Source organism: Prionailurus bengalensis, chromosome E1 (assembly GCF_016509475.1).
Source record: "Prionailurus bengalensis isolate Pbe53 chromosome E1, Fcat_Pben_1.1_paternal_pri, whole genome shotgun sequence".
NCBI classification, from domain to species: Eukaryota; Metazoa; Chordata; class Mammalia; order Carnivora; family Felidae; genus Prionailurus; species Prionailurus bengalensis.
The window spans coordinates 13,335,748-13,362,723 of record NC_057347.1 but is presented as its reverse complement, the minus strand read 5'-3'; the positions used below and the strand labels follow the sequence as shown (position 1 = coordinate 13,362,723).

General features: G+C 51.9%; 3 protein-coding genes across 6 annotated transcripts; 2 read left to right on the top strand and 1 right to left on the bottom strand.

Annotated features, from left to right (window-relative positions):
• Positions 1–108: 108 nt before the first annotated feature.
• Positions 109–18,140, top strand: CTNS (cystinosin, lysosomal cystine transporter). Of its 2 annotated transcripts, XM_043583394.1 has the most exons (12): positions 112–465; positions 2,993–3,072; positions 6,980–7,058; positions 8,587–8,671; positions 11,788–11,891; positions 12,006–12,137; positions 12,907–13,006; positions 13,090–13,209; positions 14,252–14,422; positions 16,284–16,401; positions 16,687–16,801; positions 17,140–18,140. In XM_043583394.1, the coding sequence occupies exons 2-12, from the start codon at positions 3,012–3,014 to the stop codon at positions 17,219–17,221; spliced, it is 1,167 nt and encodes a 388-aa protein (XP_043439329.1). In that variant the 5' UTR covers positions 112–465; positions 2,993–3,011; the 3' UTR covers positions 17,222–18,140. The 2 variants fall into 2 exon arrangements, with proteins under 2 accessions (XP_043439330.1, XP_043439329.1); XM_043583395.1 differs by lacking the exon at positions 16,687–16,801 and having other exon boundaries at positions 109–465.
• A 966-nt stretch (positions 18,141–19,106) lies between these two features.
• Positions 19,107–24,166, bottom strand: TAX1BP3 (Tax1 binding protein 3). Of its 2 annotated transcripts, none has more exons than XM_043583396.1 (4): positions 23,947–24,166; positions 20,883–21,002; positions 20,412–20,489; positions 19,107–20,109 (listed from the first exon to the last, which is right to left on the bottom strand). In XM_043583396.1, exons 1-4 carry the CDS (start codon positions 23,983–23,985, stop codon positions 19,972–19,974), a joined length of 375 nt encoding a protein of 124 aa, XP_043439331.1. In that variant the 5' UTR covers positions 23,986–24,166; the 3' UTR covers positions 19,107–19,971. The 2 variants fall into 2 exon arrangements, with proteins under 2 accessions (XP_043439331.1, XP_043439332.1); XM_043583397.1 differs by lacking the exon at positions 23,947–24,166 and adding an exon at positions 21,418–21,796.
• Positions 24,167–24,237: 71 nt separating this feature from the next.
• On the top strand, positions 24,238–25,663 carry EMC6 (ER membrane protein complex subunit 6). 2 transcript variants are annotated; one of them, XM_043583399.1, is made up of 2 exons: positions 24,238–24,361; positions 24,534–25,663. In XM_043583399.1, the coding sequence occupies exon 2, from the start codon at positions 24,572–24,574 to the stop codon at positions 24,902–24,904; it is 333 nt and encodes a 110-aa protein (XP_043439334.1). In that variant the 5' UTR covers positions 24,238–24,361; positions 24,534–24,571; the 3' UTR covers positions 24,905–25,663. The 2 variants fall into 2 exon arrangements, with proteins under 2 accessions (XP_043439334.1, XP_043439335.1); XM_043583400.1 differs by having other exon boundaries at positions 24,270–24,423.
• The last annotated feature ends 1,313 nt before the right edge of the window (positions 25,664–26,976 follow it).

Sequence of the window (26,976 nt, the reverse complement as noted above, 5' to 3'; positions counted from 1 at the left end):
GCCCCGCGCCACCCCTCATGGCAGGCCCTGGCTATAGGCGGAGAGGCTATGGAAGGCGGGACCTAGAAGGCCCGTCCTGCAAGGCAGCAGTTCCAGGGCAGTGCAGCGCTGCCCGGGCTTCGTTTACCGAACTAGGGCAGGGCACGCCGACAGGCACTGGGCGCTCCAGGGGTCTCTGGGTCGTAAAAGGGGCTTAATCTTCCCTCACACCCGAGCCCTCATCCCTCCCAAGGCGCCTGCGCCCCTCTGCTCCGCCCCCAACCCTTCCTGATGGTCGGGCTACGACTAAACTACAGTTCCCAGAGTGCATAGCGCCGAAATCTGTACCCGGAGAATCAGGTGGCTGGAGTCAGGTGACTTCTGGTCCGCCCTCACCCCAAGTCAAGCCGGCCGGGAGAAGCGGGTGCAGTCACAAACGGCTCCTGCGTGCCGTGTGTTGGGTTCCCCCGGCCTAGAGGATCTCAGGTGAGAGCCGGCGCGGCCCCAACAGCCTCCCCCCATTTCCCAGACGGAACCCCAGAGGGCTAAAGACTGGTACAGTAAGTCGGTTGAGATCTTGCAGCGCATCTAGCTCCCCCCCAGCCGCGCCAGGGCTCCACCACCTACCAGCAGTCCCGGCCTCGAGACACCGGACAGCCTCGAGGTTGAAAGGCCCGCTTGGTGGTGAGCAGAGGCAGGGGACGTTGGGCTGATGAGGCGATGTGGGTGGCTCTATCCCAGTGCAAGTCTGAACCCCTTCCCCGCCTTCTGGTTAGTTGCCGCCTGAATCCAGGTCGCGGAGTTTGCAGTCTACTTTGGAGAGAGGAGATGCTGAGAAGGCCCTTCCAGAAACTCCAGTTGATGTGCTGAGCGCGGGTCTGGGCTCTGGGGAACTGGGTATGAGGAGACCCTGCCCTGCATTCCGGGGCTTTCAGGCTGGAGGAAAGGATGACAAATGACTGGGCCCTGCCTTTTCAACAGAATTGATAAAAAATAACACCTATGCTTTATGAGAGCTTGCTAGGCGCCCTAGGCAACAGCAGTAATCATTTTACAACTTTGTTTCTCAGTCTTTTTTCCTAATCAGACCCTCCCCACCACCATGAAATTTTAATACCACGAATTAACTCTGTTTGTGAACTGTGGCTCTTTGGAAGGCCACAAGCCATGCTTTACTTTTCATCTCCTTTAAAAGTCGTATGATATAGTCTCACTGTCCCTGTTTTACATTAGGAAATTGAAGCTTGAGGAGGTTAAATAGCACCCCAAAGTAATACGGCTAATAAGTGGGGAGCTCAGGTTCAAACCTGTGCAGTCTGTCTGTAGGGTACACGTTCCTTGCCACTTTCTGTATTCTTCAAGAGGAGACGCAAGAAATTCCAGGTTATAAAACAGTTGACAGGATTAAATCAGATACCTGACAGGAGTTGGAGACCCCTAGCCACAGGTTTCTCCTGGAATGTATGGTTTGGGAGTGAGAGACTTCTTAAAGTGGTATCTGAGTGAGGCCTGGAAGATAGACCTTAACACAGGAAGGGGGGCATGCCTGACTGAGCCCATTGTCATGAAATTCTCCATTTCTACCTTGTAGCATTCACAAGACATAGTTTTAGTGTGTAGCTATGAATCTGACCTTTTTCTCACATTTTAATCGACTTACCTCTTAATGTCTATCTGTCCTGATGTCTTTCCTCCAAGGTATCTCAGCCTCTGAGCCTGGGAGACCTTTGCTAACCAAATATTTAAGTTTTTCAGTCCACATTCCATTCCTGCAGGATGAGAGAAGAGTTGGTTAGGCCTGATTTGTATCTGATTTCCAGAGGAAAATCTAGACTCTACCCTGAGGGACATTCTTAATCGTGAACTTGAGGACACGGGCAGGTGTGAGGAGCAGAGAGTGGCAAGAGTGAATGGGAGATGCATGGTCATTCCAGACACAGGAGAGCAATTCCCTACAGGTCACAGTACAGAAAGTGGATGGTAGAGGGCACAGGGATGCCAAAGGCGAGGCCTCCAGAGAAGGCTAGAGAGAGGAGGTCAGTGCCAGCAAGGGGAAAAGCTCCAGAGATAAGACCTAACAGTCAAAGGGAGCTGCATCAGGCAGAGAGGCCCCTGGAGGAGGCAAGGACAAGCAGAAGTCAGGCAGGCTGGAGCAGTGAGGAAGACTTATTTGAAGGGAGGGGTGTATCAGGAGGCTCCTTGAGGCCTTTTGGGAAAACTGAAACCAAAGGGATGTTTCCACACAGACCTCTCCTAGCTGTCCCCACAGGGATCCCCAGAGGCTGTCAGGTGGGAAGGCCTGGGCTCTGTGTGCCAAGGCAACATGTATAGACCAAGTTACAGACATCCATGCTGACCTGCCCCATCTTGACACATGGTTCACCTGCTGTGCGTCGGGGATTATGGGTATTATGCAGTGCATCTCCCTCGCTTCACCAGTGAGTTTCTCCTGGGCTAATCAGGGCCTTGTCCCTCACTGGCTCCCCATCATGAGTGATCCCTGCTAGTCCTGGAGGGACTTAACCAAACGTCAGTTGGTGGCATTAGCCCCTTAGGCTTTTGTCTCCGGACAGGGAATGAAATTAATTTTCTTAAGGGGTTTAGGTTCGCAAAGTCAAATATCTGACTACAGTTTGAATAACTTTTTGAAAAAAAGGACCCTCAACTGAGAAGAGTGCATTCTTTCTTTTTGTTAACTAGGTTGCAAGAAGCAGTTGAAGAGGGGAAAAATTCAGTGTTTGTCTACTTCCTCAGAGTGGAACCTTACACAACACGCTTAGCCTCTCTGAGCCCATTTCCCCACATATCAAAGAAAACTAAGTCTCCTCACACCCACTCACCCTAGAGTCTCCTCCTCCAAGCTGGTGATACAAAGCCCATGAGGTCACAGGTGTGAGGTGAAAGTCCTTTATGAACTGTCTATGCCATGGTTCCAAATGGCATATTGTCCACTTGTTGCTGAGCTGCTCCAACTTTAACCTGAACTTCTCTTGCTGTGTGTTCTTTTTCCTAGTTCTTTGAAATTGAAGAAAATGATAAGCAGTTGGCTGATGATTTCTATCCTTCTTCCCCTGAAGTTCATAGAGAAATGTGGTAAGTTTAGAAATGGGCCTCTTTGTAAAGAGGGAGATGGTGCTATAGAGTAAGTGGCCTGATCTGTTTGTAGCCAGTGGCTTAGGATTGTCCAGACTGCATGCGCCTGTCTGCCCGTGGCCAAACGACCACTCGGTGATGGAGCAGACCCAGGTCTGGAGTCCAGGAGTTTTACAGGGAGCCAGACGGTTCCAAGATAATTGGCCTTTTTCACAGGGTCCCTGTTACTTTTCCATGTCACCAAAGTCAAACTGTGGAACTCCGACAGCTCCTTGCCCTGTAGACCTCACAGAGGGAATTACGTGGGTCCTGGGAGATGTGCAGAAGCAAATGAGGTGGCCACCTTTTTGTACCTGGTTCTTCTCTCAGGTTCAGATACCTGAAGAGTCTGCCTCATCCCCTTGTAAGATGAAAAGACCTTCTCTTAGGAACCGAGGAACAGGGTGCCGCAGCCCAGGAAGGGGTAGGGCCTCACAGAACGCAGGCTGGTCGTCGAAAGATACCTTAGGGTTTGTGCATCTTTGTGAAGCTTGATCTTCAGAGCAGGGCCCTTAGAGGGCTGCATCATTCTATCAGTTCTCCTACTGCCTAAAACATTGCTGAGATTCCTTCATGAAAAGAAAATGTTTAGCACTCCTAGGATGGCAGGCCAGTTATTTTGATCATCAGCTTGGCTATCGTCAAGGGACAATAGCAAGGCTATTTAAGGGATATCTTCAAATCCCTAACAATTTCAAATGAACCTTATACAAGCAATACAAATCCTGCAGAGGCTTCCCAACCATACACAGTGGCTGTACCATTACAGTTATCTGGCCTCTTGAATGCTCTTCCAGGTTTATTAAACAATCAGTCATGTTACTTTGCAGTCACACCTTGTGGATAAGCAATTTCCAAGAAAGGAAAGATTGTACCATCCTGGTATTCCTCAATACGGATTCCAGAATCCCGCCCCAGACCTGTGGGATCATGTTCTCCGGGCCTAAAAGGCCCAAGTGTATGTCACACCCGCATTAGCAGGCTTTAGATAAAGCCTTAGGAGAGAAGAGCGAATCCAGCCACCACCATCTCAATTAAACAGAGGGGAAACTTAGGCCCAGGAGGGGGTAAAAGTCTTCCCCAAAGTCACAGAGCTAGAAAACAGCAAAGGTGGAACCTGCCTAGGATCCTGCTCCATTTTATTACTTCACCTCCTTTCCTGAATCGCATTGAAAAAGAATGGTGGAAGCCACCATAAAATCAAGTGAGTGAAATTGGGTTTCTGACCTCATTCTGCCTTGCCTGTCTGCTCTTTACTTTGGGCATCGGTCATCCAGGACTGGATGAGATGATTGGCCTTCAGAGTTTGTGGTGTCTGACTTCTCCGGGTGGAATCTTGAGGTACTACAACCTAGTGGTAAGAACCTGGGCTTGAAACTTGGGTTTGAATCCTGCCTCCATCACTGAGCCGTGTGGGCAAGACACTCCCTCTTGGGATTCTCAGTTTCCTTATATCTGAATTGGAAATGAGAATACCCACCTCTCACTGTTACAATCATTAGAGAATGGGTTAACAGTGTTAGCAGAGTGGGTGGGGAGCACAGTGGGCGGTGCCAACAAGCATTTCTTAAAAAAAAAAACCCAGGTTTTTCTCAGGGGAAACTTGGGGTGGTTTCATTAAGACTTATTTGGTAATTCTGATGTGGTGTCCAGAGACTCTTCCTCCAGGGCAAACTGTAAAATATGCTTTCCCTGGATATGATGCCTGCTTTGTAACTGCCTTCCATCTTGGGCTTAAAAATGCTCTGCAGTGTTTAAATGATGACGAGAATGGTCATCAGCAATTATTTAGCACTCAGGCCATGTGGAGGGTGGGTCGCAAACACCACTGTTACATGTAGTGCCATTCTCCCCATTTTATGGGTGAGGAAAGACAGACCCATAGAGGCTCAGAACCTTACCCATGGTCACACAGTGAGGACGTGACAAAGCCAGGATGAACCGTGTGACTTCAGAGCCCAGTCTGTCAGCTGCTAAGTGCCACTGTCCTCCCTGGCTCTAAGTGAGGGGAGAGTAAACATTCCCTGATCTGGTTCTATGAGAGTTCACAGCCTCCTCTTTTAAAATGCAAAGACTGCGGATGAGCAAAGGCATGTTGATCTCTCACTCACCCTGACCACAGCCCAGCAGAACCCTAGGGCACCAGAGCTTATGGGTGGACCCAGAGGTGTGGGTAGCTGCCTGGCCTCACTTTCAGTATCCCTGTCCTGGGCACTGTCTCTTCAGTGGTTTTGCTTGTCTAGTGTGGCCCTCAACTCTAGACAGAAAGTAACATCAGGACTTAGGCACTACGGCCCCACCCCGCTCTACCCCACCCCCAGCTGTGCAAGCCCAGAACAAGCCCAGAACAAAGCTTCGGGTTGACATCAGAGTGTGGAAAAGGGGCAGAGTTGCCAAAGCCGCCTCCAGGCCCTGAGGCTACACTTAAGGGAGGGATCGTCTTACTCCGCTCTGAGAAGCTTGGCCTCTGAAAGGGCCAGCATGGGGACAAACCTACTCAGCGGCACTCAGCCAGGCAGCTGTGCTGAGAGCATGGAACTAGAGACCTCAGACTGTGGGAGTCTCAGCTTGGAGGCTTGCAGATGCAGGTGACAGAGCCTGTGTCTGCATTCATGTGTGCAGGGCTAATGTGGGCCCCTCAGGGGCCCCAGGCAGCAGAGCCAGGCCCGGGAGTACAAGTTCCAGGCTGGCCAATTCCTTTGCAGGAGATGAGGTTACTATTTCTAGAGATGTTCAGGCAGAGGAAGAGCACCTTCCAGGTAGGAGTAATGAAAAATAGGATCAGACAGTGGAGGTTAAATTAGGGAACTTTTATGTTCCCTTCCAATCTGAACACCTAAAAATCTCAGATCTCAGTTCCTCATCTTCTGCCTAGAGGGGAGTGGGGAGAGAGAAACCTGGGGCTGCCTACAGCTGCTCCCTCTTTAATCAAGTTGAGCTCCTTCTTTCCCCTGTGGACTCCCTTTCCTGCCCAGTCTAGATTCGTGACCCCTCCTTAGCCCTTGCATAACCATGAAGGCCTCGAGGTAAGGGAGGTGAGGTGGACAGGTGCCTGGGGCTTTGAGCACACCTGGGAGTAGGAGTGGGGTGTGAGTGTGGGCTGCCCAAAGAACACTGGAAGAGGTCGGGGAGAGGCTGGCTCACTCTGGTTCTATAGCCAGGTTGCTCTAGGGTATTTGGCCTTCCCAACCTGCTTCCGCCCTCACTCCCAAGGCCTATTTGTCTACTTTATCCTTCATCAACACCTTAATGCCAAGAAGAAATCCCTATGTGAGACTGTGGTGTTCACCATTCTCCAGCCCCCAGAGTCAGCCTCAGGAAGGGGATCAGTGAATGGGTTTAGCTAAGTTAGTATGGAGCCCAAAGGGGTTCTTTAGAAACAGGATAGCTGGGCCCTGTGTGTCTCTGAGAGTACAGGAAGGGGCTGGACCAGTTCTACAGGGCCATTTTAGCTCCATGAACAGAGGAGACCCCTGTGCTTTCCCATCTGAAGAGGTGGTTCAAGTCCACATTTTCCAGTCCCGGATCGATCCTTGAATTCCTGCGTGACAGTTTTTGGGGCTCCTATCTCTGGGTAACTCAGCCCCAGAGCTTCTTGGTGTGGGAAAGAGGAAGCTACACTGTTTCCTGCTCAGGCCTGTGTCTGCCTCTGTCTCTCTGGTGTCAGAGGGAAAGGAACGTAATGAAGGCTCAGGTTTCCAGGTCCATCACTTATCCCCCCCAGGACGTCCACATCTTCTGCTAGAACATGGGGGTTGCTGTGAGTCAGCGCTCATGAGTTCAGATGTCAGGGATCCTTGTCCCAGCTTTTCCTTGTGGGCCTGAGTTCTCTGACCTGATGGCTTGTCATTGGTTTGGGCCCTTCCAGAGTCAACAGTCGATCTCACTGTTCCTCCCACTGTGAAGCTGGAAAATGGAAGTTCGGCCAACATCAGCATCACCCTTCAGTAAGTTCCCGGGCTCAACTCTACCATCAGCTGAGTTCATTCACCCTGTGGCTGGGTCAGAGCTGACCCCTGGCTCCGTTCATATTTCAAGTGTGATGCCTTTGCCTCTTCACTTTAAGACAAGCTATGGGGTGCCTGGGTGGCGCAGTCAGTTAAGCGTCCAACTTAGGCTCAGGTCGTGATCTCCCAGTTCACAAGTTCAAACCCCACATCGGGCTTTATGCTGACAGCTCAGAGCCTGGAGCTTGCTTCGGATTGTGTGTCTCCCTGTCTCTCTGCCCCTCCCTTGCTCGTGCTCTGTCCTCACCACCCAAACATAAATAAACATTCAAAATAAAAATTAAAAAAAGACAAGCCAGAGAAGGGTCAGTGGATATGCTATATGGTATTCTATATGGTATTATCAAGTCCCTTCTCTCCTGAAAAAATAAAATTTTAAAAACAAAAACAAAAAGACAAGCCAGAGAAAGAGAGGCGATAGCAGGTGGTCTGCAGATTGAGGTCCTAGAGTCTTTCCCCACCAGCCACTGAATCCTTGTTTCTGGTCAGAAGAGGAGGAAGCGGGATTCTCCATAGAGACGTGAACCTTTTCCCCTTCTGAGAGATGTCCTTAAGTGACCAGCAGTTGATGTCAGACCTCAGGGTGGTCCTTCCCAAGGCTCTGAGCATTTGATGACAGCCCTGAAGATCAGGGGGCAAGTTGCTGAGCTGCTTACCAACACTTCTGAGATCCCTCCTGAAAGCAGAAGTGAACATACTGGGTGGATCCCATTCATGGCAACCCTCATGCTTAGCCTTGTCTGAGAGTGTTCCTTGCTGACCTTTGCTGGTTTAGGGGTGAGGTGCTGGCCGAGTACAGACTGCCAGACTCCCAGCCAGGAGGATTCCCCAGGATGAAGGCCTAGAACCCTGTCCTTTACTCTTTACCCTTCTGCCTTTTCTTTACCTCTCCTGGGCAGTCTGATCTCAGACCAAAGCTTTGGTAGCAAGGCTCCCTAACAGACCTGCATTCCGTCCCAATTCCTGCCACCTCTCTATGTGGATACCTTATAAATCTGACAGGCCATCCCCTCACCACATCGTCCCTCTCCAGAATCCTTGAGTGGCATTCCATAGCCTTCCAAATTAACTCCAGGCCTGTACATCCACACTTGAGGACATCACCGACTACTCCCATCAGACACATCTCATGGCTTTCTGGGGACACACCTATCCCTGCTCACAATTGAGTCCTTGGAAGCCTTCTCCACCAGAGCAAATGGCATGGTCCTGTTGGCCTCTGGCAGTCACAGCCAGTTCCCCACCTTCTCAGGGTCTCACCTGGCCCCCATGGGCTTCTTGTCTCCTAATACAGATAGAAAGCTCCTAAGGAGCAAGGACCCCACCTGTCTGAGACTCAGAACCTAGCACATAGCACATTTAATGCTAATTGCTTGAGAAGTGACAGGCCTATGTGAAATCAAGAGGGTTGGTTGAGATCTCACAGTGTCCGGCTTCTCAGTAGTAATCAGACTCTTGTCCTCCACAGGCATCCATTAAATGCAACCTTGGTGATCACTTTTCAAATCACATTTCGTTCAAAAAATGTTACTATCCTTGAGCTCCCTGATGAAGTAAGTAATGAATTTTAACTGATGGGTGGAGAACTGCTGGGTAACAAAATAGTCTTTAAGTGCATACCTGTAGAAATAGGCCACATTGTTTTTATACTGTGGGCCGCCCCTGTTCCATCATTCTCAAAATCTCTGATTTTGGCTTTGTTGGTCTCTTTGACAATGGCCATTTAAGCCACATAGATGGAATTAGGAAAGTGGTGGTAAGAAATTTGAGGCAAAAATGGTCCTGGGAATGTAGAAGAAATTCATATGATGATTTTCTAAAATTGTGCTACTTAGAGGGTGTTGGTGGACCAATACTATTGTCCCTTCTTGAAAACCTTTTAGAAATGCAGAATCATGGGCCCCATCCTAGACCTACTGATTCAAAACCTGCATTTGAGCAAGATCCCCAGATTATTTAGGTCCACACTGAAGTTTGCAAAGCATTATTCTGAGATTCCATTGGTTGAGTGTTATTTCCAAAAATCAGTGCCAAATGCTGTCTAATGATCACTATTCATAGCCCTTATGCATTTATATGTTTTTTTATTATTTTTTTTTTTAATTTTTTTTCAACGTTTATTTATTTTTGGGACAGAGAGAGACAGAGCATGAACGGGGGAGGGGCAGAGAGAGAGGGTGACACAGAATCGGAAACAGGCTCCAGGCTCTGAGCCATCAGCCCAGAGCCTGACGCAGGGCTCGAACTCACGGACCGCGAGATCGTGACCTGGCTGAAGTCGGACGCTTAACCGACTGCGCCACCCAGGCGCCCCTATGCATTTATATGTTAATATACACACTGCTTCTACCTTACCAACATTTGAGCCAATTACAAATTGACTAAGTAAAAAATACCAATAGGGGAGAATAATGTAGAGAATAAACAGTGGCTTAAAAAAAAAGACAAAATAAATGCAGGGATAACTCTGAGGCATGTCACAGGCCCTGTGTGGTTGTAGAAATGGGCTGCAAGTTGGCTCTGAGGCCCCTGGCAAGAAAATGGCACTAAAGCATGCGATCAGATAAAGCCTGTCAACCCAGAAGGGCCTTGTGTGGGAAGGGAGTCCCCTCTCACCCTTTGGTGAGCACCACGCCTCATTAGACTGAGCCACTTCTCACCACTTCCTCCTGCCCTGGGGTATGAAGCCTGCTGCAGGGTAAGAAAAGCCTGGTGGTTCTTACAGCAGATTGTGGCACCCAGCTGACGTCTGGCGTGATCCACAGATCAAATTTAGACTCTGAGGAATGACATTGATCGCCTAGTTTCAGGTCAGACCGCTAAGTACAAGTATCATCTTTTCGAAATCCGTGAAAGTCAAACATCATTTTAAGCAAAAGAAGCCTGACACAGTAAAGTAGACTGTATGCTTCTTTGTGCATAAAGTGCACACCCAGTCAAGGCAAATCTGTGGTGTTGGTCAGCATAGTGGTTTCCCCTTGGGGCTTAGGTGTGACTGGAAAAGAGCCGAATAGGGCTTCTGAATGCTGGGAGTGTTCCATTTCTTGACCCGAGTGCTTGATCTTGGTTTGTGGATATTATTTCATCAAGCTGTGATGTGTAAACTTTTCTCCACATATGTTATAATTCACTTTCATAAAAATGTTAATGGTGGATAACATTGTATGTCAACTATAATTTAAAAAAAAAAATCAATGGTGGGAGTCAAATCCAGTTTTAGAGTGATCCATATGAGTACCAACCCACTTTCCAGGAGCCAACCTATATGGCCCCTCCCATCCAGCTCTAGCCAGTCCTGTCTCCTGCCTTTGGAAACTACTGGTTAGAACTAGGGGCCTGACCTATGAGCCTTGGACAAGGTACCCCACCCAGCACATCGCAGATTCCTCACTTGTAGACATAATAATGTCTGCTTGACAAGGGTTATGAGGATTAAAAGCATAGTGAGTATAAAATGTCTAGGATTGTACCTGGCATGCAGAAAGAAAGCACAGAGTGAAAGATAGTGGTAAATTTTGTGGACCTAAAACTGCTCTTAAAAATAAAGTTTATTAATTTAAAAAAAAAAAAAAGATAGTGGTAGTTATGATTTCCTTCTGCCCTGTACCAGTTGATTTCCAGTTGACCAGTTTTCTTCCTTCCTAGTTCCTGAAGGGACGTAGTGGCCCACTTACAAATATACAAACAACATTGCCAAGAAAACCTGTTAAAAATAAGAAAACAATAGCCAAAAGTGGTACGCATCATGAGGACGTAGCTTGCAAGAGGTGGGCCATGAATTAGACTCTGGGCTTTGCAGCAGCCGCTCATACCATTTTATTTGTTCCGCCAAAGCCCCCTGATTTCTAGTGCTAAAAACACAAAGTCCTTCCAGGGTCCTCATAAAGAAGCCACTGAATTCTAATGACTGCATCCTCACAACGCCTGTGACATGGGTGGAGGTGTGGGGCCCAGAGCATTACCCAAGGAGCAAAGAGGGGGAGACAGTTTGGGTCAGCAAAGGTATCATCCTGCTCCCTGCCACGTTCAGGGGATTTGAGAGTATCCAAGGAAATGACTGGGAGATCAGATGTTGCAGGCAAGCCTCTCTCTTTCTTGGAGAGAACTTTTGATAAACATAAAATGTTTATCAGAAATGAGGGTGAGAATGTTCTCCCTGTCAAGTGTCTGTTGATTGCACCTCTTCTGTTTTGTCACTTGGCAGCCACACTGGGCGTGGGGCAGATGTTGTTTGTGGATATTGAGGAGCCTTCCATAATAGCAGAAGTAGAAGTAATAGCAGACATAGTATTTATGGACTTTATGTCATTCATAGCAACCCTGAAAGGTAGACACTTCTGTTATCCGCTTGTACAGGTGAGCAAACTGAGGTCGAATAACTTGCCTGAGATCACATGGTTAGTGAGAGGAGAGCTGTCCCACCTTCCCTGGGAGTTGAGGCCTGAGGGCGGGGCTATTGTTCTGCTCAGAAAGTCTAACACACAGGTAGGGGGAGGGGGTTCTTGGGGGAGGGGTAGTTGGTCCAATGTTTCTCCCTTTTGTTAGTAAGCTCTTGGAAGGTCCAAACTGTGTGTCATCCGTCCCACTATTTCCTAGAGTGTAGCCTGGAGCTGGACACTCAGGTCCCAATAACTATGTAGCACTGGATCGAATTCAGTTTTCCTAACAGGTTGTGGTGCCTCCCGGCGTGACAGATTCCTCTTTTCAAGTGACATCTCAAAATGTTGGACAACTTACTGCTTATCTGCACGGAAACCATTCCAACCAGACCGGGTAGGCTGGCCTCAGCCCACATAGGCTTAAATGATGAGATGGGAGGCAGGCATCGTCGGGCACATGGGGGCTTCCTTGGAGCCCAGCCTCCGCTCATCCCCAAATTCTTTCTAGCCCAAGGATCCGCTTCTTGGTCGTCCATAGCAATATCGTTAGCATCATAAACCAGGTGATTGGCTGGATTTACTTTGTGGCCTGGTCCATTTCCTTCTACCCTCAGGTGATCACCAACTGGAGGCGGAAAAGGTAACCAACTCACTGAGCTTTACTTGCAGTCACTTGGGGCTGGTGAGATGGGAGGCATCCCAGCGAGGCTGTAGGCAGCATGGGTTCAGACTTTCTTCCTCGGCTCTTCTCTCTTCCTGCCCTTTCTAGAAAGTTGTCCAGTATGAAAGCTCTAAGAGCCTGTGGCAGGACTTGCAGTGCTAGGCATTTGGTCTGTGGCCCAGTTCAGCCCCTCCCTGTGAAAGCAACAAATTGGGGCTTCTCAGGGAAGCAGAGAATGTGCTGGGAGGGAGGAGCCCACCACATCTGCTGTTCTTGGTCCATCCAGCCCTGCAGGAATTAGTGTCAAGTCCTGCTGCAGTGCTAGAGCTGGGTCCTTCAGCCTTGGAGGTTAAGCGACCCCACCCTGACTTTAAAGACAAAGTGGGCCTGGAGTTGTGTCTTTGCATAGCAAGGACCCAAGCTGTCCTGCAGTTACCCCAGCCACATGGGCCTCATAGGGCTGCTAAGCTGGGAGCCAGGGACGGAGATGCTTTCTCTCTGAAGGAGGCCTCCAGACTTCCCTCCAGGCCAGGACTTATGGAGGCAGAGACAGGGGAAGGAGGGAGGACACTGGTTCCCAAGAGGGTGGGATAGTGTGGCATCGATTAGGGTGTGCAAAGGGGCCTGAGGACCGTGCTCTCCTTGGGAGAGCCGGGCCCTCCTCCCCATTTGTTGGGAGCTCTGTCCCCTCCCATCTTTCCAGTCTCACCTTTTACCCTGCTTTGTCTCTTTGTCGCTCCCATGCCAGTGTCATTGGTCTAAGCTTTGATTTCGTGGCGCTGAACCTGACAGGCTTTGTGGCCTACAGCGTGTTCAACATTGGCCTCTTCTGGGTGCCCTACATCAAGGTAATGCCCACTGCAGCCTGGCCCCAGCTGTTTGGTAGCTTGGCTGCGCCTCACCCCCAGGCTTCTCCCAACCCCTCAAACAGGAGCAGTTTTTCCTCAAGTACCCCAATGGAGTGAACCCCGTGGATAGTAACGACGTCTTCTTCAGCCTGCACGCAGTCGCCCTCACCCTGGTTATCATGGTGCAGTGCTTCCTGTACGAGGTGAGAGATGAGCTGGTGCCCACCCCACCTAAGGTGCCAACACCCACCACCACCAGCCGCCACCCATACCTCCTATTTTATAGAAGACACAGAAACTCGGCATCTGCTTACTGGGGCCAAGATAAGAGGCCCGGCCCCATGCTGGACACAGGGAACACCCATGAGCCCAAGCCCTCAGGACCCCCAGGTGTGGGGTGAGAGACACAGAGGCAGTGATGACCCAGCGGGCTGAGAGTTGAGTAGGACGAGAGGACACGGGAAGCTCATGGAGGCCCTGACACAACCAGAGAGGAGGGGGAGGGCGTCAAGGAAGTGGCTCTGAGTTGTGGTCCATAGTATAAGTGATGTTGCCGTGGTGATGGGGCGGCCCCAGTGGGAGGACAGAACTCTGAAGGCCAGGGGGCAGTGAGAGGAACTATGACCAGATGTTTGTGGCTGGGGTTCAGGGTCCCGGTGAGGGGAGCAGGCTCCTGAGGGGTCCAAGGGTCTGGAGTGCCAGGCTGAGGAGAATGGCCTCCGCTGCATTGCTGGGGGCTGTTGAGTGCCTCAGCAAAGAAAGCACCATAAGGCCGGTTTTCAGGGGATCACTGACCTGCACGTCTTCTCTCACTTCCCTGTGGGTGCAGTGTTTCCTTCAGGGAGCTCCCTTTGCACATGCAAGGTCAGCCGGGGACTGCTTGGTTCCCCCTGTCACGGACCTTCTAGGTTACCTTTCTGTGAAGCCTGGTGAAGGAGACCTGCTTTGGGGAAAGGTAGGGGTGAGGGATAGATTCCAGAGATGATCAGGCTCCACCTGGATCATGGAACGAGTCTGGGCTGGAATGGGGCACCAGGCCTCCAGTGTGTTGGGGGCCACGTTCCCAGCCCTTGGTGGCCTCTGAGAGGTACCCGTTCTGCAGTGTGGGAACAAGAAGCAAATGGGCTCTGGAAAGTCCAAGAATGACTGAACTAGAGATCCTGATAGCGACAGTGGTGTGGTTGGCACTGGACTCTCAACCCCCACCACCTATCCCCTTCCCTTCCCTCTCTCCATCATCCTCAGCGAGGCAGCCAGCACGTGTCCTGGCCTGCCATCAGCTTCCTGGTGCTCTCGTGGCTCTTTGTGCTCATCACCATGATTTTGGCTGCAGTCGGGGTAACCACGTGGCTGCGGTTTCTCTTCTGCTTCTCCTACATCAAGCTCGCGGTGACGCTGGTCAAGTATTTTCCACAGGTACCTCCAGGGCCCTCCTTACTTTTCACATGGCCATTAGAGTGAGAGGGGTGAGATACAGACCCCAGGTCCTGCTCCCACGGGGCAGCCCGTAGCCGGGGTGAGAAGGCATGAATGGAAGGTTGCAGTGGAAGCCATGAGCGCAGCCAGAGCAGGGCCAGGCAGAAAGCCGGCCGTAAGTACTGCTGCTCCTCCCTGGAGCCAGGAATCGCCTGAGGAAGTCAGTGGAGACTTCTCTGAGCTCATGCTCTACTCTGAGAGTCAGGTTGTACAGGTCACTTCTCTCGCCATCCCAGTCTTTCCTAATGACTTCGTCTGCCCCCTACTCTCACCCCCTGTTAGCACAACTGATGACCCTGAAGAGCAGCAGCCGCTGCTTGGAAAAGATTGAGTGAGAGGAAGCGGCCCGGGGCTGCGACCTCTGACCTCCATCTCCTATCCAGAGATGCCTTCCTCAGAGGTCTCATCCAGGGTCCACTTTAGGGGCCTTCAGCATGCTCCCTCAAGTACTAAGGTCTATTCAGATGCAGAGACCTAGAGTCAAACACATCTTGCCCCATAGCCCAATGGCCCAGGACAGGGGAAGGTGTGAAATAGCTGCTAATGGTGGGCTCCACCCCTGAATCTAGGGCCTCCTTTAACCTACCCCATTTCCAGTGCAGGGAGGTCTCCCTTTTCAGTCTCCCTGGTGCAGGGAGGCTTGTATTTCCTGGGCTGAGGAAGGATAGCATTTTGCCAGAGTCAAGGTCCATCTCCTGGAGGGCATGGAAACAGATCCAGAGCCTTAAGGATGAGCAGGACTTAATTGTGTGGATGAGAGAGGAGGGGGTATTCGGGGGGGGGGGGGGTGGTGGCAGCAAGGAGACCTTGCTGGCTGAGCAGTGTTGAAACTGAGAGGGCCCTAGGGGGCTGGGGAAGAAGGCTTCGCAGTTGAGGGGGATAGGTCTTGAGGGAACTGGGGCCACAGTTCCTGAGTGTGGGAAGGCTTGGGCCTGGTCAGTCTAGAAGGCAGGAGCCCCACCTGGAGACGCTTGGAATTGTCCCAAAACTGGAGAGGTGGCCGCAAGCATGAAACAGGGTGGGAGAGGACAAAGGGGAACTCACAGGTGGCTGGCTGAGAGAAGACCACCACAGGGGCCATGCCCTCCCTCTTGGATGATAGGGAGGTTGCCCCAGTCAGAGAAGTCCAGAGGGTTCTGGTGTTGGAGGAAGGATGTGGGGCAGCGGCGGCAGGAAGTGGGGGAATGTCCACGTAGACCCACCCACTAGACCTAGGAAGCCCCAGATGGAGTCCCCAGAGCCCAGCCAGAGCTGTGGTGGAAGTCTAGTCCACTCTACTGATGGGGAAAACTGAGGTTAAGAGAACTCCAGTAACTCTCCCGAGATAACCTCCTTCCCGGGGTGGAGCTGGGGTACCAAACCAAACAATCAGACTCCTAGCCTATGTTGATAAGCACAACATGAAGTCCAGGCTGAGTTTAGGAAGACCCTTCAATGGAGATGAGAAGAAAAATCAATTGCTAAAAAACCAGGGCAGGGTTTTGTCGCAGAACAGGAAAGGATGAAGACTATGGAGAAGCAACATCCCTGCTCCTTTGCAGTTGCTAGGTGCAGGGATGGGAGGAGGAGGGCTGTTGGCCGTGCACCCAGATGAGACCCCCTGGACCCGCCCATGCTGCTTCCTCTGCTGGCAGAGATTGTCAGAGCCCAAAGGTCACTGTGTTCTTTGGAGCTGAGGCCCAAGCACATGAGTGGGAGGAATTAGAGCTGCTCTTGTTTAGAGTGGTGGTCACAAGGTGCATGAGGCAGCCACTCAGCCCCCTCACTGCCGACCTTATGTCTGCCCATGTGTCTGACTCAGGCCTACATGAACTTTTACTACAAAAGCACCGAGGGCTGGAGCATTGGTAACGTGCTTCTGGACTTCACCGGGGGCAGCTTCAGCCTCCTCCAGATGTTCCTCCAGTCCTACAACAATGGTGAGTCAGCCAGCAGGCTGCCTGCCTGTTCAGTGGGCTGGAGGCACAGGGTGGGGGCCAGGCTTCCTGGGACATCTCTCCATCTGACCCCCAGTCCTTCAGCCTGGGAATCCAAGCCAATCCCAACACCCAAGGTGAGACTTACCTAGGGGCCTTGGCAGCTGGAGGATTAGTGGTTTCCTGGGCAGATGAGGACCCCCCCCCACCCCCACAGCCCCATATGCTCCAGCTGCTTCAGGAGCTGCCAACTTAAAGCCAAACTCTGTCCCCTGTGGCTATTAACAGACCAGTGGACACTGATCTTTGGAGACCCAACCAAGTTTGGACTCGGCGTCTTCTCCATCTTCTTCGACATTGTCTTCTTCATTCAGCACTTCTGCTTATACAGAAAGAATCCAGGGTATGACCAACTGAACTAGTACCCAGGGACCCAGCATAAATGGCCCAGGCCCTGCACCCGCCTGGAAGGCTGGGGCAGAGTCTGGAGTGCAGGGCTGGCGCCTTGTGCTGACAGTGTTGAAGCGCTCTCTTCCTCAGGGCCAAACGCCTTATGCGCAAACCGGCCTGCCTTCAGCCAGGACTCTCCCAGGACAGGCTGGGGAGGAACCTCCCTCTGAGACAGACACCAGATTCTGCTCTGATACGGAAAACGACACTGCTGACGGCCCTTCCCAGGCCTTGCCGGCCAGGCATCTGGCCCTCCTGCATCTTGATGCCACCGTCTTTATTTTCTTTAAGGCTTCAGGCAGCACACACGGGTTCTGACAGCCGTCCCAGGCAGGATTGGGTGCTGAGCTTGGAGCCGAAGGCCTTGACCTAAACAACCAGTGTTTCTGGGAGCAGCTTGAAGGACCCTGCAGTTGTGAACCAAGGGCGCTTTGCTGCCACTGCCGTGTTCCCAGAGACCAAGCAGCCTGGTGATGTGGCCAGTGGACTCAGAGGTGCTGGTGCTGGTGGCAGAGGGGATAGGATATTGGGGTCAGGCCTTGGGGGTCCCTTCTCTGAAGGCCACATTCTCTGAGCACTCACCGTCCTGACACTCCTACGTAATTCAACTCCCACAACTTAATCGCAGGTGGCCCAGGCCAGGGTCTGGCAAAGAAACTGTATTTCTGAGCCTTAAAGTGCCCAACAGATTGGTTCTGAGCTAGGCTTATGCCCACTCCCTCTGGATCTTTATCACACTAACCCCTTTTGGATTTTTTTGAGGGATGTTTTGGAAGTAAGTAGCTTAATTTCTTCACCTTCTGCCTACCTCCACTTTCCCAGAGTCCTGGGGCCCCACGTAATCCCCTTCAACTGCTCCTCATCCTGCATCTGGAGTATGGGATGGACACGTGCGCGCTCACACACACACACACACACACAAACACAAACACACAAACCTGTGCCTTAGAGGCCTGTAAGACCTGCCAATTGGTGAGTGTAGCTCCCCTACAGGGGAAGACTGGCCCCCTTCCCTCACTTCCCCCAGATTCCTACCTGAGCCTCACCAATTTTTTGGCTGTTCAGGAGCCTGAGCCTGACATATGGACTTGAAACCAGCTCACACAATCCTCATGGGCCCAACCTTTATTCCAAACCCCCTTCTCTTCTATCCCAGGCAGCTCTCCTTCCTGTGGCAGGAGGGGAGTGTCCCAGGATGTGCCTTGTCAGTTCATTCTCAAGACTTTTTTACTACAAGATCAATGTGAGGTGCCTGTATCCTTAATTAAAACCTGATTTGTTTCCTTTCTGCACACTGAGCCTTTGCCAGATGCAGAAGGCAGGTGTGTTGGCTTCAGAAATAATCCTTAGGGCTTCGGGAGACAGCCCTACTCAACCCGTAAAAGGAAACGCCAGGGGTTGCAAAGTACGCTGATCCCGAGGTAGCTGCATGCCGATCCTGCATTTCATCGGGGAGCCCTCGTGGGTAGTGCAAGATGCCTGCCTGCTCAGGGCCAGGTAGGTCCCACAGGTACCATGTCTCTCTATGACACTTAGACTGTGGTTGTGAGCACAGGTTGGGTGGGTTAAGTGTATACTCTTCATGTTGGCGGGGGTGGGGGTGGGGTCTTATCTTCCAGATTCTTCCTCTATCCAAATATCAAAGAATTTCAGATCTTGTTTCCCCAAAAGCAGAGATTGCAGGCTGACCAAGCCCACAGACCTGTTTTATTGGGTGCCACCCTGCAAAAATAGGAGATACCAAATTTCTGGTTTGAAAATTTGGAAAACTGGATTTGACGCTTGTAGGCAGATCCATGAACGACAGTAATCCCCAGAGCCGGTAGCACAGCAACACTGGGCCAGGCAGAGGCCCCAGTGTTGTCCAGCTTACCTCCATCTCCTCAGAGGACAGCCTCTGGAATGTGGAGCTGCACTCCTGCCTGCAGGAATCTCCATGCTCCCAAGAGTCTTGGCAGGGGGTGGGAGGGGTTCCCATGAACACCTCAGTGCCCATGAGTCCCCCCCCCCCCCCAGGTGCAGCAGCAAATAAGTGACACATGGGAAGTTCGGAATTCCCTGCCCCCAGTTCCAGTGAAGGTGCTTCCAGACGTTCCCACAGAGGCAGCCCTGACCAGACAGCAACAGGCAGGCCTGGGAATAGCTGGGCTTCGTCTCAGAAGTGGACAGGGACCAGGCTAAGCCAGCCCGACGACCAGAGCTCTAGTTGCCATCCATCCCCAGATGTCCCTACCCCACGCCTCAGCAAAAACCCCTTATGAATTCCAGCACTTTATTTAGGCACAAGATGTCAGGTATGGGCAGCTTCATACTGCCCCATTTCCACAGGAACCAGAGCAATGCTTGTTCCCAGACGTGAATTAGTAAGCTAAATTCAGAAGTAGAATTGGCACCTCCAAACAGTAAGATAAAAATGCTTTTGTATCAAAGTTGTGATTAAAAAAATATAGTTAAACGCACAGGCATAGAGATGGCAATCCTCAGAACTGCCCTGAAATGTCAGCCTTGAATTTCGTCTAAGTCTCGTAAGCAGGTGAACCCTGGGGAGGTCAGCGCCCCTCAGGGAAATGGGGTGCAATGGGGTGAACTGTGAGCCTGCCTGGCTTCCACATAGGCAAACCTCTGTAGCACCTCTGGTAGTGTGTCGAGTCCCTGCTGGGGAAGGCAGGGAAAACGGGGCACAGTCACTGCAGAGCTGAGACACAGGGACAAGGCCAAGCCCTACAGTTGGGACTGAGTGTGGGAAAGGCCGGCCCCACCTGGCATCTTCCAACTTTGTGGTGGCTCTCATGAAGTGGGGCCTCTGCCCATCTGGTCACTGCTGAGGCCATGCAGCAGCAGAGTCTGCGGGCCAAACCTGTGGTCACTACAGACTGAATACAATTCAACTCCAGGCCCTTACTTTCCATCAGTGTCTGCAGGAGAGAGCTGGTCCCAGACGCTCAGGCCAGTGGTGGGAGAGGGGAAGGAAGGCCGAGTCAGGCCAGGGACAGGCCTCTGGGACCAGCTCTGGCCGTTCGGAGCTGGGGCCCAGCACACATCAGAAGCCAAGATGAGGGGCAAACAGAGCGTGGTGGCGTCAATGCAGGCAGGCAGGCACAAGTCAGGGACCGCAGCAGGCTGCTAGGACAGCATGGACTGCTGCACTGCCTTCTGCAGCGACTGCCGCGTCACCAGCAGACGCACCACCTCCTCCGAGCGCTTGGTGAGCCGCTTCCGGGCTTGGTCGTGCGTGACCATGGTCATGTCCCAGCCATTCACCTGGCCCAAGGAGAAAATAGAGCCTACCTCAGTTTTCTGCCCTCTCAGATCTGGAAGCAGGTTGGGTTTTGGGGTCCTGGGTCACCCAAGCAGGCTCCCAAGCTGATGTCTCTCGGCTGAGGGATCACCAAGTACCACAGTTGAGGCACACAGAGGAGAGAGCCAACTTCCTCTGGGGGCAACACCAGCTCCAAACAGTTTCAGGGAGCCTCCCAGGTGCCCCAGGAAGCAGGGCAGCCCCCAACCCAAGTGCTTCAGACCCTGACCCAAGCGTTATTTTCCTCGTCTGGGACATGTGTTACCTGCATAATCTTGTCTCCGATCTGCAGCCCAGCAATTTCAGCAGGGCCTCCTTCAGATACCCGTGTGACATAAATGCCCTGGAAAGAGACAGCCTAGGTCATTAGACTGGTCCCTTACCCAGAAAGCAAAGCCCAACATGGCAAACTCCCAGCCAACTCTGCACAAGCCTGCCCCCAGCACAGGCTGTGCCAAGACAGCCTAGGGGAGAGCAGGGCTGCCCCACCATGCTCTGGCACCTCCTGCCGGCCTCTTCCTGTTCCTCCTGGACTCTGAGTGAGTCTTCCTAGGGCTGGGAGGTCCACTCCCCCACCTCCATCCCTATGTATTCCCACCAGATCATTTCTTAAACCTTCTTAGGGAGGACTATTTGAAAGAGGTCTGCTCCCTACGTGAAGGCCCTGGAAACAGAGACCCACCATCTCAGGCCTCTGAGCCCAATGGAGAGATCCCAGGCCCCTGGTCTCTCTCACCTTATCTGTCTTGTCTTCTGAGAAAGGATTCTGGGAGGGATCCTGGTCAATTCCACCTCCAATGCTGAAGCCCAGTATTAAATTCTCACCTTGACGCAGCTTGTGAATTTCAACTCTTTGCTGGCAAAGGGAAAAACACGTTGGAGGCAGGTGGGTATGTGGACAACAAATCTGATCTGTGTCCAGCAGTAGCCTCAGGCTGCTAGGCCAGCTCAGAGCCATGCCAAGGGGGTGGGGCCCAGGGCCCTCTTCAAGATTCCAGCTGGTCACCAGCCTGGGAGACGGGGGTGAGACTCAGAACTCAGCCACAACAATCCACCTACGCAAGCTGTCGGAGCCTTGTTCCCCTTCCTATTAGTCTCAGGCACCAACCTTAGTCAACATGCGCTTTAAGCCCCTCCTGGCCCAAGAGCCAGCATGCTATGGCTGCTATGGATTGGGAGGGGAGAGGAAGGGGACTATGTTCCAGAGGAAGGACCACACAGGGCAGAAGGGGTCAGGCCCTGTGGGGGGAGGGGGGAGGGAATGTAGGTACCTTGCTGAGGCAGCTCATTGCTGAGCCAACGCTATCAAGGGCAAGACTGGAGATGCTCCAGAAAAGCAGAGAAGTTCAAACTTGCACAGAAAGGAGAGGAAGGGCTGTCCTGGCCAAGGGACAAGAGCATAGACTTGAAAGTGGTACAGATACATGTCCATGAGATGAGTGTACAGCATAGGTCTGGAACTGGGTGCTGAGGTAAGGCTGGGGCCAGATCAGAAAAGCTGCGGAGTGTGGGCCCAAGAGGCTAGCCCTGAAGGAAATAGTTTCTCCCTAAGCCCCAGACCTTGCTGTTCATGCGGTGTAGGAGGCAGAAGAGGGTTTGTGATCCCCAAACTGCCAAGCTCCTTTCAAAGCCCTCAGCAGGCACCCTTCAATCACCAAATAGTAGGGGTGGGACAAGATCACTGCCCGCCCCCGCCCCCTCCCCACCACTCCCCCTCACCCAAAGTTGAGTTCTAACAGGAAGGAAAAAAAACCAAAGTGACTTGATCTGGACAGAGGAAGGATCATTTGCAACAGGCCTTGAAGGAGTGACAGGAGTCTGGACACCTGATTTTGATTCTGGGCCCACTAGGGCTCCCAGGAGTAAGGTTGGTCATGGTCAGGTTTGAGGCTAGAATGACCACTTGGGTAGTCAGGAGGGGAACGGGTGTATCCCAGAGGTGGGATGTGGAGGCCAGGGAACACGACTACTTGGAAAATGAGGTCAACAGACTTGGGGACTGCCCATGGTGGAGAGGAGTCAAGGGAAACACGCAGCCACCTGGCCTGGCTGAACACAACCATCTCTCAGCTGGTGACCCTGAAGAAGCATTTTGGAGTTCCAGGAGCCACCCAGGCAAGTGTCCAGAAGGCAGAAGGACCTATGGAACCAGAGTTCAGAGGAGAAGCGAAAATGGTTTTAACATTCGCAAAATGGTAACTACATGGGATAGGCAGGAAGCAGGAAGGAAGCCTCCAACACCCCTTCCCCAATCCAAAACACAAGAGGGAGAGGCCAGACCCCCACCATGTTCAGACATGTTCCTAGTGTTCCCAAGAATTGGAAGGTCATGGTCTTACAGTTTTGAGGAAGGCCTGCGGACCTGCCAGAATAGGAGAGAGGGGAAGCAGGAAGTATGACTAGGCCCACTAGACCTAGGTCCTTGTGCCCAAAAGTGTGAGCTCCTCCAGGCTTGCTCCCCCTCCTCCAAAACAGAACTTTGCACACCACTGACCCACCCTCAAGGTCAGAAGGGAGTACAGGCCCTTGGGCTGGAAGACAAGGCCCTGTCACTGACTCACTAGGTGAAGTCAGGCAGGTTACGGCCCCTTTCTGGTGCCTCCCCTACACCCCCTTTTTTTCCATAAGAAGCAAACCTGGCCCCTTCTCTCTGAGGCAGCTAGGGATCTAGAAAGCCAAGGTTGGTGCGGCCAGGGTGAAGCTTAGGACAGCTGTCCCCAGATCCAGAAATGTACTTTCCCAGGCCACAGCTCATTCTCTAAGCTCAAACTCACATGCCACCTTTATCAGCAGCTTCACACCCTGCCAACTTCTGACTGCAGGAGCTCCGCTGTACACCCATCTGAGATTCTGCCGCAAGTCCCATGGCCTCAGGACTGGGACTTCCATCTGACCCAATGCTGCCTGGCAGGCATTTCTTCTCAGAGATCTGGGTTTTTCCTGAGGACTTCCTTTAGGCCTGGACATGACTAGACTTCTCTCTGGGACTCAGTTTCCCCACCTCCGCCTTGGAGTTTGCCTCCAGGCTTCATTCAGCTTTGGCACTGGCTTCTGAGTCTAATGTCCCAGCCTGCCTTCTTCCCTCTGCCTAGTCTAATAGCATCTGGCACCCAAGACAAGGCAATGGGGGGGGGGGGGGAGCTGTAGGCAGGGCCCTGAGCTAGCCCGAAGTGCCAGGCGAGGAACCTGGACTTTGCCCCAGGGCTAGGGATCCGGGGAAAGTTTGGAGCAGGAGCGAGCCAACTGCATGAGCCTTCACTCTGGAGCGGGCGGCGGAAGGTCCGAACAAGCAAGCCTGGATGGGAGGGATATTGGGCTGCTACTCAGGCTCAGGCCATCTCCACCCCCCAAGTTTCCTTCTGGGCGGCGGCGTCGGCTGCAGCGGAGGAAGCACTTCCTCATTCCAGAGGCTGCGACTCACGGACGTCGGGCCCGGTGCCCGCCCCCCTCGGCTGCTCAGCTGGGGACTCAGGCCTGGGAAGGGGGCGCTCTCCCGGTATTCCCACAGCTGGGGACTTTCTCCTCAGTCCTTCCCGCAGGAAGGAGTCCGACGCAGCGGCGGTAATGTGCGGGGTCCGGCCTCGGTTCAGGGTCTTCAGGAGGCGCTTGGGTCCCAGCCATCTCTGTTGCCTGGCTGGGGAAGACCGCGGTCCCGCTCAGGCAGAGCCGGGACCAGAGCCCTGGCGCCGGTTTGCAAGAGCCCTGGGTTCAACGCTTTGTCAACCTGTCTGGGGCGTCAGTTTACCTATCTGCAAAGTGGGGACAAGCCAAGACGAGGAGGAGCCCGCGAGCGCACTCACCACCACAGCGGTGACCGGCTGGCCGGGGATGTAGGACATCTCGACCGCAATCTGGCAATCAAGCGCAGCTCAGTGAAGCCCGCAGCGAAAATCCCAGCAGCCGCGCCCTCCTTGGTTAACAAAGGCAACCCAACTCGGCCCGCCCCCTCATGAATAGTTAGCAGATCCCCAGCCAGTCACCGGTCGGAGCGCTGTTCAGCTTTCGGAAGTCCCTGTGCGTGCGCAGAAGGACGGGGAGGGGGTGGAGCGTGCTCGGAGAACCCGCCGCGTACGCGTCAGGGGGCGGGAGCGAGGTTTTGGCGCATGCGCAACCTGGTCCTCCCAGCAACCTCCAGCGCAAGATGGCGTGGGGAGGTTGTCTGCCGCTGGCCGTCTGAGGGAACGCTAAGTGTCTGTGTCCGCCGCCGTGTTGCAGGTACCTGGGCGAAACTGGGCAGGGCCGGTCCGAACCCTCAGCCTCCTCTGCGTCTCGCGAAGGTCCGAGATCCGCGAATGGTGGGAGGTCTTGGAATTCCCGGGGGGGAGGGGCGGCGTGAGCGCAACTCGCCAGGCTCCCGGGGCCACTTGTAACTTGGTTTCCTCTGCAGCTCCGCGAGAAAGCAGAGGCTGAGCCCCGGCGGGTGCGATGGCCGCTGTGGTGGCCAAGCGGGAAGGGCCGCCGTTCATCAGCGAGGCAGCTGTGCGAGGCAACGCCGCTGTCCTGGATTACTGCCGGACCTCAGTGTCAGCGCTGTCGGGGGCCACGGCCGGCATCCTCGGCCTCACCGGCCTCTACGGCTTCATCTTCTACCTGCTTGCCTCCGTCCTGCTCTCCCTGCTCTTGATTCTCAAAGCGGGAAGGAGGTGGAACAAATACTTCAAATCACGAAGACCGCTCTTTACAGGAGGTCTCATCGGAGGCCTCTTCACCTACGTCCTGTTTTGGACATTCCTCTATGGCATGGTGCACGTCTACTGAATGGGGGCAGGGATGACTTTTTTAAAAAACCAGATTGGGAGGACTGTCGCCAGGATTTAACACCGTGTACACTTAGTTTTTAAATTGTTGAATTCGCTGCTTGTTCTGTAACGTTATAACTTATATCTGAAGACGAAGAGTCTGTAATATTCTTCAGATTAAATGAAGCGTAAGACACTTCGTGGAGTTTTTTGCCTACCTTAACGCATACCCCATGTGTGCCGTGGGTGCAAAATTGGAGAGCTGGGACTGGCTTCTGTAATTTCCCTGCATTTACACATAGGCCACCCAGAGAGGGCCAGTAGGGCCTAAATAAAAAGAAAACTTACTGTTAACATCCTGAGAAGTAATAACAGTTAATATTTATTGTGTTTTCTATATGCCAAGCATTGTGCCTTGTACCTTTTACACCCATTATCTCGCTTAATTCTAGCAATATCCTTATGGGGTAGATACATTATCCCTCGTTGATGAAGCTGGGGCTCTGGTTAAATATACCTCTGCCATTAGAGGCACAGCTAGAAAGAGGCAGAGCCAAATTTCAAATACAGGTCTTTTAATTCCTCTTGCTGTACTGACGAGTGTACCTTTTCAGATTCCAGCCTTCCCTCCCAGTAACCACTGCTTTCAGGTATGAATGGTGCCATTTTAGTTCCATTTCACCTGGTTACAGCTGGCTGTCATTTCCATTTTAAATAAGTTCAAGCTCTTTTCTAGAATATGTCTAATGGCGATTAAACAGACAACATTGAAGCTAAACTTTGGGCTTGTTTAGAGTGTCTGTCTATATGCTAATCTACAATCCCTTCTTGTCAGGGTTGAGGGGTTACATCAGAATAAAGTGCATATACTTGAGAAATATGTATTGCGTTAGAGTTATAGTAGCGAACATGTTGCTCAAGGAATTTATAGTTAACTAGGAAGACCAGTATTACCTAATTTCACAAATATTTAAATTATGGTAAGTGCTGTGAAGAGAGCACATAGGAGCCCCAAACTGAGCTCAGGTTGGGGAGTGGGGATCAAGAAAGCCTTGAGGAGATAACATTACATTTGAGACCTCAGAGTTGAAGAACAGTGTTGAAGAACAAAGTTGAAGAGGCTACTTGCAAGAAAGCACATGTGCGGGGGCCACTGGGCAGGAGGGAGTTTGACATGTATCTGGAGAGTTAGAGAAGAGGCCATGACGGACCTGGAAGGCTACGGTGGGGATTTTTTGGCCTTGGTCCTAAGAGCAGTTTGGGGGAGCCTTTGGAAGTTTTAGCCAGGAGTGATGTGACATTTGGATTTTCAAAAAAGATCAGCTTTAGATCAGAAGATGATCTGAGAGCTTGAGTCCAAGTCTCCTTTTACACATGGTATATGGTCTGTGGCCAATAACGTAAATGGATCTGGGACCCAGGCCTCCTGAATCCCATTTGGGGCTCTGGACCACATGCTTGCACATGAAGGGAAGAAGCTGGTGAGGCCACAGCTTTGCCTCCCCCTCCCAATGACCTCTAAACCCTTTCTCAGACCCCGACTGAAGAGGCTCACATTCATGGTTTGCATACTCCCCCTTCTTAAACTCCCCCGTCCCCTCAGGGCCTTCTCTGAGTGGATAAGAGAAGATTCACTCCAGATGTGGAGTAACGGGAGAGTCCTACTGGATATGGGGGCGGGTGAGGGGGTGGAATAAGTGAACTGATTCACTTAACTATTTCTCTATCTCTAGGCAGTTAAGGTTGTTTGAAATGTTAACTGTTAGAAAAAAATACTGCAAACAGAATATCCATGTCTATATTGTTTTCAGGGAACTTAATAAGCTCCTAAAACAAGATAAAAGCTTGATTCCAAATGCTTTCCAGAGTTTTATCAAATTACACTCATTGAATGAAAATTACCAGTTTTATCAGTGCCTTCCTAGTCCTTTAATGTTTGCTCATTTAAAGAGTTTCCTTATTTCCATTTGAATTTCTTTGCAAGAGAATAAGGAACATAATATATTGCTTATTAATTGTTTGTGTCTGCCTCTTTAGGGGTCACTTTCTCCTTACATTTTCCTCTAAAACACGGGGTGACTAAGACTTGAA

Excerpts from the sequence above, each read along its gene's own strand:
- CTNS (XM_043583394.1), top strand. The coding sequence starts at position 3,012 with ATGATAAGCAGTTGGCTGATGATTTCTATCCTTCTTCCCCTGAAGTTC. Across the intron at positions 14,423-16,283 it reads TGGTCAAGTATTTTCCACAG|GCCTACATGAACTTTTACTA; the intron begins GTACCTCCAGGG and ends TGTCTGACTCAG. Across the intron at positions 16,802-17,139 it reads TTATACAGAAAGAATCCAGG|GCTTCAGGCAGCACACACGG; the intron begins GTATGACCAACT and ends ATTTTCTTTAAG.
- TAX1BP3 (XM_043583396.1), bottom strand. The coding sequence starts at position 23,985 with ATGTCCTACATCCCCGGCCAGCCGGTCACCGCTGTGGTG. Across the intron at positions 20,490-20,882 it reads CAGAAGACAAGACAGATAAG|GGCATTTATGTCACACGGGT; the intron begins GTGAGAGAGACC and ends GTCTCTTTCCAG. Across the intron at positions 20,110-20,411 it reads TCGGAGACAAGATTATGCAG|GTGAATGGCTGGGACATGAC; the intron begins GTAACACATGTC and ends TCCTTGGGCCAG.
- EMC6 (XM_043583399.1), top strand. The coding sequence starts at position 24,572 with ATGGCCGCTGTGGTGGCCAAGCGGGAAGGGCCGCCGTTCATCAGCGAG.